At 37.2% G+C, this 17,928-nt stretch overlaps 2 protein-coding genes across 2 annotated transcripts; one reads left to right on the forward strand and one right to left on the reverse strand.

The window, feature by feature from the left end:
* Positions 1-1,787: 1,787 nt before the first annotated feature.
* On the reverse strand, positions 1,788-3,696 carry LOC134657904 (plasminogen receptor (KT)). The gene is made up of 4 exons (XM_063513482.1): positions 3,531-3,696; positions 3,308-3,438; positions 2,772-2,881; positions 1,788-2,023 (listed from the first exon to the last, which is right to left on the reverse strand). The coding sequence occupies exons 1-4, from the start codon at positions 3,609-3,611 to the stop codon at positions 1,890-1,892; spliced, it is 456 nt and encodes a 151-aa protein (XP_063369552.1). The 5' UTR covers positions 3,612-3,696; the 3' UTR covers positions 1,788-1,889.
* A 318-nt stretch (positions 3,697-4,014) lies between these two features.
* Positions 4,015-14,660, forward strand: LOC134658102 (flap endonuclease 1). The gene is made up of 9 exons (XM_063513709.1): positions 4,015-4,140; positions 4,213-4,278; positions 4,393-4,596; positions 5,481-5,626; positions 5,978-6,145; positions 6,849-6,956; positions 8,708-8,818; positions 12,140-12,289; positions 14,537-14,660. The coding sequence occupies exons 1-9, from the start codon at positions 4,059-4,061 to the stop codon at positions 14,636-14,638; spliced, it is 1,137 nt and encodes a 378-aa protein (XP_063369779.1). The 5' UTR covers positions 4,015-4,058; the 3' UTR covers positions 14,639-14,660.
* Positions 14,661-17,928: the final 3,268 nt, after the last annotated feature.

Here is a 17,928-nt window from a genome sequence, read left to right on the forward strand (position 1 = left end):
ACTCGAAATTGTTTAATACTATCAACAAATATAAACAACATACAATGAGTGAATGTATATTTATTAGTAAACGTTTACTTACAAGAATATGTACTTATAATTAGGTATTTGTCGTTGAATACTTTATGTCAATATCTACTACTAATGTTAATAAACAATGTGTAACAGTTTCGTAGCATACCTATCGTTTTTATCTTAAAACTGTGTTGTATTGCACTATAACAGACATTCTAAAAATTTTAACTACTTACATAAACAAAGCAAAAACCAACACAAAACTGATAAAACTTAACAAAACAAGTTGTAAAACTTAAATGTACTAAGTATAATTACCTACTATAAACAATAAATCGTTTGAACTAAACCCCAAATTTCTATCGGCGCAACTTATGGCTTAATTATGTACAGTTACATACACTGCTTTATCTACACATGATCTACACACATTTTTATCAGCTTTCTAGCTATGATGTGTTCAGGGACCTTAGGTATGTTTCGAGTGTTTCGACTGTCATTGCGGAATTGATCACACTGTTTGCAACTGACATTAATTTCGAATACAATGTCATCTCGTCTGATATTAGAATTGAGGTCAAAAATTCTAATAGCAAATTCTTTTGATTTTCAGAGACGTTAGAAATTTGACAGTAATGATGACATTGTCACACTTTGTCATTGCAAATGCCATGCAGAGTTAGCTTGGTCGAATTCTAACATAATGCTGGCAGTCATTTGCGGTTTTTGAACGCACCATAAACTACGTGATATGTGTGTAGATAAAGTTGTTTTAAGTTATTGTATAGGTACTTAACTTTAATATTACGTAGTTCTATTATTCCGAATTGCGGGAGCACTGTGCCCCCAAATTTGAGCTACACTAAAATGCAAAAAATGTATAACAATAAGAAATATATAACCTTTGTGTAAAAAAATATATCACTAAACTGCTAAACATAATAACTCGTATCCCAATGTTTTAAAATGACTAGGTGAATTCTATTTATAATCTAAAAAGGAAGAAATCCACAATTCATATAGGTAGTTACCTAACGCACGAATTGGCACGAAATATGAAAGCAATTTAAGACCCGTCTATTTTTCACTTCTATTTTGAATTTAGTTATATAATGAATAAGGTTTGTGGCTAGCAATGTGCAAGCGATCATATTAATTTATTGCTTTGAGAACTAAGTATCCCTTCTGATAAAGTAAGCCACATTAACATAAGTACCTAATATTAAGTCACAATACCAATCACTGGACCTATTACTTTTAAAATCCTTTGTCTTAAATCTCATCATCATCTCATTGTCTTAAATAACCTTAAAAACTTGTTTAAATATTAATTTACATGGAATATAATGCAGATGTAGGTATATTAGATAGAAGACGATGAGCTGAGATGTTCCATTTTGGAATTATGCTATCGTAACATGAGTAACCTGCTTTCTAATGACATCCCAAACATATTATTGTAGGTCTACTCTGAGTAATCTCAGTTTAGATTACAAATAGGAATGTGATACAATTTTATTGGGTATGTTTTAAAGATATTATATTAGATAAAGATATTTCTTACTAGAGAAACCTTTCAGATCTTTTGAGAAATTTTATATACCTACTTCAGGGGAAAATATCCAAAGTCGAATTCGAATATTAGTGGGAAAATTAGTAAATTTGCGTTTAGTTAAAGTTGTTCATATATCTATAGTATAGACGACATTCAGTGAACTTTTCTATAAATGGAATAGTTTTGAAATTAATTCGTTCATGAAAGTAATTACGCAATTTTTCCTAAGTAATTCCCGGATAACGATTTAATTTTAAACGCTTTTTGAATTACAAAGCTAAAGGCACATGCCTGAACATTGATATTGTTGACGAACAGTTTACAGAAGTGGTGGATGGATTCGTTTTTTCTCTTCCTCGTCCTCGCGTCCGATGTCGATGGAAGACGGAGATGGAAGACCGCACGGCCACTCCAGGGACTCTGCTTCATGGGTCATGATGTGTTCAGCTTCCACTGTGATATAAAACATAAAAATTGTGTTAATAAAGCTATTCTCAGGTTATAACTCCATTTTTAACTTAATATTACGAATTACTAAATTTTAAACTTATAAATATCGCAGGGATTCCAATAAGGTCTACCACATAGGAGACTACTCTCAAAGTAATATAAAAATATTTCTTAACCCATTGCATGCGATATAAATGATATAATCCGTCATACCCAGAAATAAAGTATTTTTAGGTTGTAGGTACTTGAAAATGTAATTAGTTTATGTTTAGTATTTTTAGACTCACAGGGATTTATAAACAAACACTTCAAATAAAAACCAAACAGCTAATATTTTTAAGGACTTGGTAGAACTATTCCAAAGAAAACACTATCAAAGTCCAACTTCAAATCAACCGCTACGTAAACTATATTAAATTAGTAGGCAAGAGATATTACATCAACATAATGTGATCACTATATTAATAATACGTAAGTTACGTAACGTAATATTATTTAAATTAGCCGTGACAGTCTTAAATTTAATTTCATAAAGAATTATGTTTTATATCGAAACTGAACCCATTACCCAATAACTTTGTGAGATAACAAGGCAAATGTTATACTTATTTATACTAATTGCTAAGTCATTGTAAATGATAATGATTCAAATAAATAAAGTGGATAGTTCAGTAAATCAGGTAAGGTAACTTAGGTATAAGGTAGGTATAGGCTTCTAAGTAACGACCAAACAATAAGAATAGCTACTTACTTCTAATCCTATGGACTTTGTTTCCATAGGCAAGGTCCCAATAATAAAGGGTCACAAATGTTAAGGGTATTAGAGGCATCAGAAGGTAGGGCCTCTTTGTCCTCCTGAAACTGTTTGGGACGTAAATATGATTAAGGAATTGGAAAAAAATGAGTGTAATTGGAAAACTGAAAGGTAAATGTATATATTAATGACTATGACATCACTGGAGGTAAAACATATTTTTCCTACCAGTGATGTTATGTATTATGAATTAGAGATATAGGTAGGTATCACTATTTTAATATTGATAGAAAAAAATCCATAATGTTAAATATTAGACAAAGAATTAAACATGCACATGAGCAGTAGAAGTATTAGTAAAATGTTAAGGAATTACATTATCGAATATACCTCCTGAGTCTGCAAAAAAATTTAATTATAAATCAGTATAATTTTATACTTATTATTTATCTCGTATTCCAGTTAGATACCTAAATGAATTTTATATGCATACAGTCTACTCAACGTTGTTAAAATTGAAAATATGTACATACCCTGTGAATAAGCCAGAGGCTGCGGTAATGTAAAAAGTTGTCATCCAAAGACAGGTATCCCTATTTTTAGCAATTTGCAATGCCATTTGTCGCTCTTGCAGTTGATATTGCAACTGAATCTGTCTTTCCATCTGAAAATTGCCACATAATTTGTCACTATCAAAAAATACCTTACTGAACATTTGACCTGGATTATACAAAATAAACATAATCGTGACCTGACCTTAATTTTATTAATTGTCTGAATAAAATCTTGATTCTTTTTATAATTTTCTTCAATGTTTACTGTGAAATAATTCCCCATGTTGGCAATGATAAACTTAATTTATTTTAATAGTTAATTAATAAAACAAGATACGACGCAACGCCCTACTTTTAGGATCACTACTGACAGTTTATCAGCTGATTGTTGTCAAAACAAGCGCGTCGGTATTGATTCCCCTTCGTGTCGCTAGTTTTTCTGTTACTCTCAATATAACAATTAACGACTTATCTATAACAAAAATACAAATAAAAAAAAACAATTAAATTCGTCACAAATTTCGACTTTAATAAATAAAATAAAAAACCAAATTACCCATCTTATCGATTTAGACTTCAACCAACCAACTTTTGGTAGCAACACTACTGCGATGTTGTCAAACGAAACGTCAAATTGTCAAAACCATTCCCGCCAAATTTACCAGTTCTCATAGCGTATTTTAGTGTTGCATTGTTTTATATAAACAATTAAGGTTATTTAAAAGCCAGAATGGGTATTCAGGGCTTAACAAAACTTATAGCAGATATCGCTCCGCAGGCCGTAAAGGAAATGGAGATCAAAAACTACTTCGGTACGCTCGCTCATTCGTTGTGAATATAACCTTAATCTGTACAAAAAAACTGACGAAATACTTCGATTTCAGGACGCAAAATCGCTATCGACGCTTCTATGAGTCTTTATCAGTTTCTAATAGCAGTAAGAAGCGAAGGTAAATTATAATTCTCATCGAAATTTAACCAAGATGTTTTGACGAATACAATCAATGTTTTCGTGAATTTATTGCTGTAAAATGCCATTCGGTGAATGTTTCTGGCTTCTTTAGGGGCTCAACTGACGTCAGTCGACGGAGAAACAACATCCCACCTGATGGGTACATTCTACCGTACCATCCGGTTGGTAGAAAATGGAATCAAACCAGTATATGTGTTTGACGGAAAGCCGCCGGAATTGAAGTCTCACCAGCTGAACAAGCGGGCTGAGCGCCGCGAGGAGGCTGAGAAAGAGCTGCAGAAGGCTACAGAAGCAGGTACTAAACAACTTTATTCAAGTAAAATGATGCGTGGTACGTCTTTCAACGTCGTCATTGGCAAAATCCCTCCTGCCAATACCACAAGAGGGAAAAGCCATTAAAAAAAAAAGTAAAATGGTAAAATCAGTGTGGGGAAGACTGGCATATACAATTTTTGTTTGAGAAGACCGTCATAGGGCAAGCACTCACGTATTTGTACATGTTTCGCTCAGACTCAAGGAAGAGGTTGGCTCCTGCTCTACTGAACTTCTGTACGTGCATTATGTGTATAAACGTGACAAACAAGCTCTTACCTGATAGATAGTCTTCTCTACATTAACCTTATAATAACGCTTCTACATTATTACTTGATCTCAATACAGGGGTGACATAGTCACTGTATGACAAAACCCCTTTAAAAATTAAGATTAAAAAAAACCTTATCAGAGATATTGTGGCAGATTGCAGTGTTGGCCCTAGGCCCCAGGCCCTGTTACTACAGCCGATTGCTACTACTAATATCTTGCCACTCTATGCCCGGGCCTACTGAGCCTTACTTAGGGCAAATCTGCCACTGCGCTGTTTTAATTTACATAATACATAGACTAGGAATCCTCTAGACGGAGTTTAGAGCAATTATTTCATGAAACCGATGTTGCCAAAAATACTGCGGTGCGGGGGACGAGGTGAGCGAGTTTCGTGCTGTGATTGGTCTGTTCAAAGACACGGATGTCACACAAAGACACTGACTCGAAAATGGAGTAAAACGACCGTATATTTGGGGGTAGTGCTACTATGCTCAGTCTGGAGGATGTCTTATCTGTGACATAATAGGACTGGTTACCTTAAATTTGGCAACAAAAACACCTGAAATGTATCCTTTTAAACATTTTCTTCTCCAGGTGACCAAGCATCCATTGAGAAGTTCAACCGTCGGCTGGTAAAGGTGACCAAGCAGCACGGAGAAGAGGCTCGCTCTCTCCTGAGGCTCATGGGCATCCCGGTGGTTGAGGCTCCATGTGAGGCGGAGGCCCAGTGTGCGGCACTTGTAAGTTTAATGATTGATGACTGTGTCATTAAGAAATTGGCTTCCTACCCTTATTTTCTTGGATATAAAATAGAAGTGTTGGTTACTTTCGAGTCCAACTCACATTTCAACTTGCAAAAACCTATCAGAATTGCCTATTATGTTTCTCAGGTCATCATCATCTTCCTCGCGTTGTCCCGGCATTTTGCCACGGCTCATGGGAGCCTAGGGTCCGCTTGGCAACTAATCCCAGGAATTTGCACAGGCACTTTTTACGAAAGCGACTGCCATCTGACCTTCCCAGAGGGTAAACTAGGCCCTTATTGGGATTAGTCCGGTTTCCTCACGATGTTTGATGATTATAATTTTCAGGTAAAAGCTGGCAAAGTGTTCGCAACAGCGACAGAAGATATGGACGCTCTCACGTTCGGTGCCAATGTGTTGCTCCGCCATCTTACCTTCTCCGAGGCTAGAAAGATGCCCGTCCAGGAGATACATCTAGACCGGGTCTTAGACGGGCTGGAGCTTAAACATAATGAGGTATGAACAATTTTATTATGAATAAAACTACTTCATGTTTGGCGCCATTCATGTACGTAAGACGATTTTTGCCAGTGAGCCCCTTCCACCCCTATGTAAGAAAAAATAAGAATAGGCCTATAGGAATAGGTAGATAAAAGAATTCAAAGAAAATAAATATAGCACCATCATACCTGGGATAATTATCCGATATTTATCGGATAATTAATAATTATCGCGATAATTATCAAAGACTAAATATCTGGATAATTTCGAACCCTCGTCAAAGCCGTGGGCAGAACTATACTAATATTGTCTTCGGTTACCGCGATAGTTACTCATGAAATATAACTATTAAAACGGATTATATCGCGTATATTGACCGGCGTAGCTTTATCGCGTATTTTTATCTTTACTTGAAAATAGTTGTAATGTAGAACCAGCCTTATGAACCAATTTTGTATGTATAACTGGCCTTAAAATTTATAGTTTATGATGGTTCATTATTTTGTAAGTGGGTAGATTTGCACAGTGTAATGTTTCCTCAGTCACCCGTTGACCACGAACGCTGTAAAGGATTCGAAACGGGATGTAGAATAAATTCAATATACGCGATATAATCCATTTTAATAGTTTTATTTCAGAACTATACTAGCTTTTGCAGGGGTCAACCTTCCCTGCTAGCAGCAGTCAGCGACTGTACATTATCCTATACTGTTTGCAGTTCATCGACCTCTGCATCTTGTTGGGTTGCGACTACTGCGGGTCCATCCGCGGCGTGGGGCCCAAGCGAGCCATCGAGCTGATCAGACAACACCGCACACTAGATGAGGTAACAATCAATCAATCAATCAATCAATCAAACTTTTATTGATAAAATAGAAGTATTTTACATGTCAATACATTATTTCCATTACAACAAATTCAAATTAAGCATCAAGCAAATTATAATCTATTTTTAATTATTAATGTCTATCTAATTTAAAAAAAAAATTTAATTATCAAGAAGATTAACAGTAATTAGGTATAACTTATTTCTATTACATGTAGTCAAAATTATATCTAAATTTAAATTTAAATCTAAAATAAATAAATAAAAATATTACATTAACAACTTTAAATCTAAAATAAATAAATAACAATCTTACATTAACAAATAACTTATTTAAATAAATAAATAAATATTATAGGACATTCTTACACAGATTGACTAAGTCCCACAGTAAGCTCAAGAAGGCTTGTGTTGTGGGTACTCAGACAACGACATATATAATATACAAATACATAAATACATATAAAACACCCAAGACTCAGGAACAAATATCTGTGCTCATCACACAATAAATGGGGCATTATCTATGAAAAGGGACCTTATTGTCGATGGCGCTTACGCCGCACGGCGTCGCGCGGCCTTGTATTTATATCTGAACATCGTCAATAATGGCGTAAGCGCCATCGACAATAAGGTCCCTTTTCATAGATAACCTCACAAATGCCCTTACTGGGATTCGAACCCAGGACCGCGGCTTCACAGGCAGGGTCACTACCCGCTAGGCCAGACCAGTCGTCAACGTTTTATTTAAAATAGTATTTTATACAATCGTGATGAAGCGCTGGTGGCCTAGCGGTAAGAGCGTGCGACTTGCAATCCGGAGGTCGCGGGTTCAAACCCCGGCTCGTACCAATGTTTTTCGGAACTTAAGTACGAAATATAATTTGATATTTACCAGTCGCTTTTCGGTGAAAGAAAACATCGTGAGGAAACCGGACTAATCCCAATAAGGCCTAGTTTACCCTCTGGGTTGGAAGGTGAGATGGGAGTCGCTTTCGTGAAAACTAGTGCCCACGCCAATTACTGGGATTAGTTGCCAAGCGGACCCCAGGCTCCCATGAGCCGTGGCAAAATGCCGGGACAACGCGAGGAAGATGATGATACAATCGTGATATACTAGAGAGCTTTTCAGTCGCATCATAGAGAAATATAGTAAGACAAGAGTGCTTACTCCATACATCAGTTTTGGTACCAAGCATCGACCGGAAAGTCTTATGTTGTTGAGCATAAGACTTTTCGGTCGGTGCTACATCTATTGTCAAGTAGCAGTACTGATAGTTCCGCTACTCGATGCTAGATGTAGACACTGAAATTAATAGTCTTTTTGGTACACTAACTGATGTATGGAGTGAGCAATCTGTGTATTTTTAGGGTTCCGTACCCAAAGGGTAAAAAACGGGACCCTATTACTAAGACTTCGCTGTCCGTCCGTCCGTCCGTCTGTCACCAGGCTGTATCTCATGAACCGCGATAGCTAGACAGTTGAAATTTTCACAAATGATGTATCTCTGTTGCCGCTATAACAACAAATGCTAAAAATAAAATAACTATTTAAGGGGGCTCCCATACAACAAACACGATTTTTTTGCTCTATTTTTTGTTGATGGTGCGGAACCCTCCGTGCGCGAGTCCGACTCGCTCTTGGCCGGTTTTTATTTTCTCTATGGTCGCATTAAACTTATGTATGTACAAACTCTCTCTGTGCGGAGAAAGCTTGGTCTAACAATAACATTAAATTTTTGATATGACAGGTCTTGAAAAATATCGACACGTCCAAGTATCCTCCTCCAGAGAACTGGGACTTCGCTGACGCCAGAAGGCTGTTCCTGGAGCCCGAGATCAAGGACCCTAAGGATATTGAGGTTAGTATTATGTACTACTAGCGACCCGCCCCGGCTTCGCACGGGTTAACAAATTATACATAAACCTTCCTCTTGAATCACTCTATCTTTAAAAAAAAACGCATCAAAATCCGTTACGTAGTTTTAGAGATCTAAGCAGACAGACAGCGGGAAGCGACTATGTTTTATACTATACTAGCGACCCGCCCCGTCTTCGAACGGGTTAACACATTATACATAAACCTTCCTCTTGAATAACTCTATCTATTAATAAAAACCACATCAAAATCCGTTACGTAGTTTTAGAGATCTCAGCATACATACAGACAGACAGACAGCGGGAAGCGATTTTGTTTTATACTATGTAGTGATAAGTACCCCGTTTTTTTTAGATTAGAAAATTTATAAGCTCACTAGCTGTTGCCCGCGACTTCGTACGCGTGGATTTGTATATTGGTGGTTATAAATTCTACATTAGCTTAGAACATTATGCAGCAAAAGATAGCAGTAGGGACGGTTAATCATTTGTTAATTATTATACAACGCATGAGATTTGTCTTTCACAACCTGGCTACGAAGTTTCAAGCCCCTAACTGTATAAAATTGTTCTCGATAATCTCGATATAATCTCTCTCAACCCCCAGAAGATTTTCAAGTCCACTATTTAATAAAACCTACTACCTAACTATCTATTTACGAAGTTTGAAGTTCCTAGCTTTAAATAAAATTTGAACCCTCTACCAACTCTCAACCCCTGTTTAAACTTTTAGGGGATGAATTTTTAAAAACGCTGAATTTACTTTTCTTGTATTGTAATAATATGCCTTTATACAACGATTCAAGTCCCGCACTCCGATAAATATTTGGGTTCCATACAAATTTTCGACCCCCTTCACCACCTTGGGGGATGAATTATCAAAAACTCTGAAATTAGTTTTCTTTTCTCTTAATAAAATACCTTTTTACGAAGCTTCAAGTTCCTAGCTTTAAATAAAATTATAACCTATACAATCTTTCAACCCCTTTTTAACCCTGTTATGGGATGAATTTTTAAAAACGCTGAAATAAGTTTTCTTGTGTTCTAATACTATGGCTTTATACAAAGATTTAAGTCTCGCACTCTCAAAAATATTTGATCTCCATACAAAATTTCAACCCCTTTTTCACCTCCTCGGGGGATGAATTTTTAAAAACGCTGAATAGGTTTTTTGTTTTTTAATAAAATACCTTTTTACGAAGTTTCAAGTTCCTAGCTTTAAATAAAATTTGAACCCTATACAAACTTTCAACCCCTTTTGGACCCTTATAGGGTATGAATTTTTAAAAACGCTGAAATCACTTTTTTCGTATTCTAATAATATGTCATTATACAAAGATTCAAGTCCCGTACTTACAAAAAATATTGACCTCCATACAAATTTTCAACCCCTTTTTCACCACCTTAAATGTTGAATTTTGAAAAACGCTAACAATAGTTTTCTTCTCTTTTAATGAAATAACTTTTTACGAAGTTACAAATTCGTAGGTTAAAATAAAATATAAACCCTATACAATCTTTCAACCCCTTTTTAACCCTTTTAAGGGATGAATTTTTGAAAACGCTGAAATTACTTTTCTTGAGAATTAATAATATGGCTTTATACAAAGATTCAAGTCCCGCAATCTACAAAATATTTGATCTCCGTACAAACTTTCAACCCCTTTTTCACCAACTCGGGGGATGAATTTTTAAAAACACTGAAATTTGTTTTGTTGTTTTTTAATTAAATACCTTTTTGCGAAGTTTCAAGGTCTTAGCTTAAAATAAAATTTGCACCCCAAGACAAAGTTTCATCTCCTTTTTTACCCCCTTAGGGGTTGAATTTCCTAAAACGTCGCAATTCCTTTTTTTTGCAATCGGCTATTATGCCTTTCTAAAAAGTTTCAAAGCATTTGTAATGGATTCAAATTTTCAACCCCTTTTTAACCCTGTTAGGGGATGAATTTTTAAAAACGCTGAAATTACTTTTCCTGTCTTATAATAATATACCCATATACAAAGTTTAAAGTCACACACTCACAAAAATATTTGATCTCCATACAAACTTTCAACCCCTTTTTCACCACCTTGGGGGATGAATTTTCGAAAACGCTGAAATTAGTTTTCTTATTTTTTAATATAATACATTTTTACAAAGTTTCAAATTTCTAGCTTAAAATAAAACTTGTACCCCATACAACCTTTCATCCCCTTTTTAACCCCGTTAGGGGTTGAATTTTTAAAAATGCTGATATTACTTTTCTTGATTTCTAATAATATGGCTTTATACAAAGATTCAAATCCCGCACTCGCAATAATATTTGATCTCCGTACAAACTTTCAACCCCTTTTTCACCACCTCGGGGGATGAATTTTTAAAAACGCTGAAATTAGTTTTCTTGTTTTTTAATTTAATACCTTTTTGCAAAGTTTCAAGGTCCTAGCTTAAAATAAAATTTGCACCCCAAGACAAAGTTTCATCCCCTTTTTTACCCCCTTAGGGGTTGAATTTCCTAAAACGTCGCAATTACTTTTTTTGTAATCGGCTATTATGCCTTTCTAAGAAGTTTTAAAGCATTTGTAATGGATTCAAACTTTCAACCCCTTTTTAACCCTGTTAGGGGATGAATTTTCAAAAACGCTGAAATTACTTTTCCTGTCTTATAATAATATACCCATATACAAAGTTTAAAGTCACACACTCACAAAAATATTTGATCTCCATACAAACTTTCAACCCCTTTTTCACCACCTTGGGGGATGAATTTTCGAAAACGCTGAAATTAGTTTTCTTGTTTTTTAATATAATACATTTTCACAAAGTTTCACATTTCTAACTTAAACTAAAACTTGAACCCCATACAACCTTTCATCCCCTTTTTAACCCCCTTAGGGGTTGAATTTTTCAAAATCGCTTCTTATCTCTTGTACACTTTACAAATGCAACCTAGTGTGCAAATTTCAACTTTCTAGCTTTTGTAGTTTCGGCTCTGCGTTGATGAATCAGTCAGTCAGTCAGTCAGTCAGTCAGTCAGGACACTTGCATTTATATATATAGATAAGTAGTGTTTTTTTTTCTCCAAAATTAAATCTGAGTAACTATGAATTGAATTATAGTGAGGTTTACATATAATTGTAATGCAATATTAGATATCATAGGAACCCTTATCGCGTATGTCTGTCTGTATGTTCGCGATATACTCAAAAACTAGTAGAGTACGTGTTCGGTTATTGTGAATACCTTGGCCGCTCCGATATATATCTGATGGTGACTGTACTAAGAATGATAACACTTTTTCCTAATGTGCGTCTTCGGTTTGTAGATAAAGTGGACGGACCCTGACGAGGAAGGGCTGGTGAAGTTCCTCTGCGGAGACAAGCAGTTCAACGAGGAACGAGTCAGGAACGGGGCCAAGAAACTGATGAAGGCACGCTCCACCACCACACAAGGCCGTCTCGATGGCTTCTTCAAGGTATGGTCATATCGCTGGTCCAATATTACAGGGTCCTCTGCGGAGACAAGCAGTTCAACGAGGAACGAGTCAGGAACGGGGCCAAGAAACTGATGAAGGCGCGCTCCACCACCACACAAGGCCGTCTCGATGGCTTCAAGGTATGGTCATATCGCTGGCCCAATATTACAGGGTCCTCTGCGGAGACAAGCAGTTCAGTCAGGAACAAGTCAGGAACGGGGCCAAGAAACTGATGAAGGCACGCTCCACCACCACACAAGGCCGTCTCGATGGCTTCTTCAAGGTATGGTCATATCGCTGGTCCAATATTACAGGGTCCTCTGCGGAGACAAGCAGTTCAACGAGGAACGAGTCAGGAACGGGGCCAAGAAACTGATGAAGGCACGCTCCACCACCACACAAGGCCGTCTCGATGGCTTCTTCAAGGTATGGTCATATCGCTGGTCCAATATTACAGGGTCCTCTGCGGAGACAAGCAGTTCAACGAGGAACGAGTCAGGAACGGGGCCAAGAAACTGATGAAGGCACGCTCCACCACCACACAAGGCCGTCTCGATGGCTTCAAGGTATGGTCATATCGCTGGCCCAATATTACAGGGTCCTCTGCGGAGACAAGCAGTTCAGTCAGGAACAAGTCAGGAACGGGGCCAAGAAACTGATGAAGGCACGCTCCACCACCACACAAGGCGGCCGTCTCGATGGCTTCTTCAAGGTATATGGTGATAGGGATGATGACACATGTTGAATTTTATAACAAAATCTAGTAACATTAGCAAACGAGCAATTGATCACAATAATGTGGATATTACAATAAAATATTGAAAAATTACAAAAATACAGGTCCTGAAAGTTTCAAAGTTTAAGTTATTTTTAACTTCCAAAAACGATAAAAGTAAGGGTACCATTCGATTCCTTACATTTCATCCAAAAAAATATTGTATAGCAACTATATACATAACGCAATGTTTCACCGACAAAAACGCAATTTTCTTGTTTTGTCCATACTACAAGATGGGCTCCCAGAGACCTTGACATCACTTTTTAAACTGCTGGATCGATTTCTACCAAACATAGCTAAGAACCACCGCCGGGAAACTCGCTTTCGCGTAAAAAAACCGCATTGAAATCGGTTCGTCCGTTGGAAAGCTACGATGCCACAAACAGACAGACAAACAGACATTGGCGTCAAACATATTACCCCACTTTTTGCGTTGGAGGTTAAAAATAAAGTATATTTCAGCGATATAACAGTTTTTTGAATTAAGAGCCCATCAACGTGCACACTAGCGCCACTGCTAAATAATCGTGATTATTTCAATTTAACGAAGGATATTTAAAAAAGGGGGCCGTTACGTACTGTATCTTGTATTATAGTACCTTTTGAATACATCAAACTAGTTTCTATGTTGACGGATTCGTCAATCTATGAACTCAAACCAAAAACGGCCGTTTTAACTTTGGACGCATAGATTGACGAATCCAGCAACATAGAAACTAGTTTGACGTATTCAAAAGGTACTTTAATACAAGATACAGTACGTAGCGGCCCCCTTTTTTTAAATATAATTCGTTAAATTGAAATAATCACGATTATTTAACAGTTGCGTTCGTGTGCACGTTGATGGGCTCTTAATCCATATAGTGTCACATGATTTCATACAAAATGTATAAAATAACTAAAGTGCTTAGGTTCTGGTTTCCTCCGAAAGCGGTGCCGTCATATAGCGGTGAATGACTTCACTGGAACCTTGTATATGTAAACAAGATGGCGCGGGTTCCTAGTCGGCGTTGATTGTCAACGTAGTGTAAAAAAGCGGTGCCGTCATTTGGATGACGGCCGTCATGACGGTGTCGATAGTTTCGTGAACGTTTTATTAGATAGCGGTGAAGCCATTTTGAATAAATGACACGAGATTTGAATAAATGATCTTCCGTACTACGATTATTTTCCCCTTCTGATGATATTTCATCCTCCAAGTAAATTATAGATGGTCAAGCAAATCTTGTCAGTAGAAAAAGGCGCGAAATTCAAATTTTCTATAGGACGATATCCCTTTGCGCCTACATTTTTCAAATTTGCCGCTTTGACCTTGGTGGCTGACGGTGTGTTATGACGCCGTGGTACTTTTCACATGTCGTCACCGTAAAGACGGCCGTCTTTTGCGGCCGCTATATGACTGCACCGCTTTCGGAGGAATCCAAAGCTTTAGTGGATGGTATAGTGAAGTATATGAAATCATATTTCAGGTGTCGACAACACCGAACCCCAAACGTAAGGCTGAAGAGGAGAAAAAGAACGCGGCCAACAAGAAAGCGAAGACGGGAGGGAGAGGACGAAAGCCGAAATAGACAACAAACTATAGTCTGTTGAGCCGTTAAGCTTTGGTTTCCTAGGATAGCGGTGCCGTCATATAGCGGCCGTCTCCATACAAATACTACGACATCCTTATTTAGCCGTATTATTTAGTATGGAGACGGCCGCTATATGACTGCACCGCTATCCTAGGAAAACCGATCTTTATTGTCAGTAGAAAAAAAGCGGAAAGCCTGAAAAATTTGGGCGCGAAGTGCTCCCACAGAAAATTGAATGTCGCGCCTTTTTCTACTGACTAAGTTTTTTTATAGTATTTAAGTATTCTTTAATGTTGCTGGATGTTACCTTGGACCGCCAGAGACGTCATATGTCAATGAAGTATTGTGCGTAATTTGACGTCAGGAATTAAATCGAGCTATGTAACAGTACAAGAATAATACTTGAATTATTTATTGATCTATAGCACAGATTTCTTTGAGATACGTATACCATCAGTTTGGCACTGACATAAACGCTATCGAGAACGTAATTTACTTTCTATACGGGCTCAGATACGTATCTCAAAGAAAACGCAAATACCTACCGTTTTAATACCTACACAAAAATATAATGGAGTGACCTTCAACGCGCCGCACCGCGCGCACCGGCACGAAGCTAGGGTTGCCGACGCTTAGAAATTATTTTACAAATAAGTACCTACCTACTTACCTATTATGGCTAGTTCAGTATTGTATTTATACATTGCGTATAGAAAGCACCCAGAAAAAACTTATGAGTTCACAAGATTGAGTGTGGAGACGTTACTACATACATAAAATACACGAATACAGTTAGCTTTCGCTGTGTCATTCGTTTTGACGATTCTGCTAAAATAAATAGTTTGCAGTAAGTTGACCGAGAGGCCGCTGTCAAATGGTTGATGACCAAAACGTGATAGATGTATGTGATGCAGGGATGTTACGGAGCTCCGTTTCCGTTAAGTCGGAACTTCCGTTTGGTATTACACATCCGTTTCTGTTCCGATTCCGTTACTTTTGAAACGGAAGTTATATCGGATGTCAATGCTTAGCGCGGCAGCGGGACATGAGCGGTGTACATCAAAAACAAACAGGTTTATACCAGTCATTCGCTCATAGCCCCGCTTGCCACGTGCTGCAGTAATTAGATGTTCTGGTATATCCGTGTTTTTGAATTTAAAGTACGTATTCGCATGTGTTGTGTTGTGTAATGTATACCTACTGATAGTACTGACTCAGGCTCCGGTTCTGGTTCCGGTTCCGTTTCTGGTTCCGATAAACTAAATTTAAAACATCTGGTTCCGCTTTCGGTTCCGATAAAACCACATCCGTTACATCCCTGATGTGATGACAAGACTGTACTGCTTTCGATGATGGTCAAAACGCTTCACCTGAAATTAGCATGGCTATTTTTCATTCAATATTCGACCATACTTGTATGCTGTAAACGTCTATTTTTCCATATTGTTCAGATATATTTGACACGTTGACCGCTTAGATACCAGTGGTTTTTGGACAGCTAAGGTATCAATGACATGTTGTAAGTGTAGAAATTAATGAATAGCGACTGTTAAGATATTTGTGACACGTTGAGCGCTCACAAGTAAATACTACCATGACAGTCAACAACTTTTTGACAGTTTAAACGTTTACTTCTCTTTGAGCACCTGGAGTGTATAGCGACTTCTGCTGCTGACTGTACTACAGGGATGTTGCGAATATCCGCATCCGCAACCGCGGAACTTCCGCATTATTTTCAACATCCGCATCCGCATAAAATCGATGCGGATTTAATGCGGATGCGGATGTGGAACAGGTCGGTACAGGAACGTCTTAGCATCGGCGTAAGTGCTAGACTGCTAGGTAATTTAGTCATTAGCCAAAAAAACCTATTAGAAATTAGCAGTCAAGCGTGAGTGGGACTTAATGTACGGAACCCTTGGAACGCGAGTCCGACTCGCACTTGGCCGGTTTTTTGAAATAAAAATTACTAAAATGTAATATTTGACGTTTTTTATGTACCTATCTTGACATCCGCATCCGCGGATGTGAGCCTTTAAAAATCCGCATCCGCGGATGTCAAAAAATCGGCATCCGCAACATCCTTGTTAAAAATAATTGTTGTGGCAAGAAATAAACAGTATATTCTGTTTACTATATAAACAGAGATTTATTCATATAAATATCAACATACATCAAACTAAGCAACATATCTCATACATTATAATATATTTTTAGATCTGATATATAGTGTCATTAATACAGTTATACTTAACATAACAGCTACTGTACGTAATACTTCATTGAAGCGATAAAAGAAACAGAAAAATATATTTAGTAAAGACATTCACAAAAATAAATACAGCTTCAAAACAAAAATATACATTGTATTTTTTTTGAGAAAAGGAATATGGCAGTAAGTGCAAAAATATTGAATGCAACACCTACTCTTAAACGAGAATGCATAGATAATATAATTATAATTGCTGCTTATACCATAAACAAGCTATAAGTACATTTTATTCCATAGCGAGTACTGGAGTATCAGGGGCCTGTTCCACAAGCCGCACAGTTCTTAGTTTTTGTTTGTTTTCTAAACTTCCGGTTGTTTAAAAAGATACAAAAATTCGCGAAAGCTGAACGTGTCCCAGCCTGAAAGTGCAAAAAATGTAACTATTTGAGACAACATTAGACACGGTCAATTCATAAAATTTAGCTGATTATATTAATCTATTTAAATGTTTTTTATTATATTATAATGTCCATTTTTTTTACTGTTAACATAACCATAGAATAAATAATAGTACTAGGTACAGAAGACTCGCTATCTAACAAAATGCGTCTGTTACGATCAGGACAGATATGGCCGCTAGGTGGCGTCAGCGCCACGCGCGGCTTATGGCACCAAAATTGATGTGGAACGGATGTACTTTTAGCTACTTGTAGCAAAGCGACGAAATCGCGGAGTGAGCCACGCCTGACATAACATATTACTCTAATTCCCAATATCAAGCTACCCTCATTTTCATACTTAATATTTGCCTGGCTCGATATGGTACAGTCAGCAGCAGAAGTTGCTAAGCGTGCGAGGTGTTCAAAGTAATCTTGACGCGACGTTATTGTTAAGAGACTAAGCGCCACTTGCACTATTCATTAACTCGGGGTTAACCGGTTAAACCTGAAGTTACCATGGTTACCAGTACAATTTGACACTGAGTTAACGATTTAAAGGGTTAACCCCGGGTTAGTGAGATGATGCAAGCGGCGTTAAGGGTCGGTCGCACCAAACTGTTCGTATCGTTAAAGAG

The sequence above is a fragment of the Cydia amplana genome, chromosome 21 (assembly GCF_948474715.1).
Source record: "Cydia amplana chromosome 21, ilCydAmpl1.1, whole genome shotgun sequence".
Taxonomy (NCBI): Eukaryota; Metazoa; Arthropoda; class Insecta; order Lepidoptera; family Tortricidae; genus Cydia; species Cydia amplana.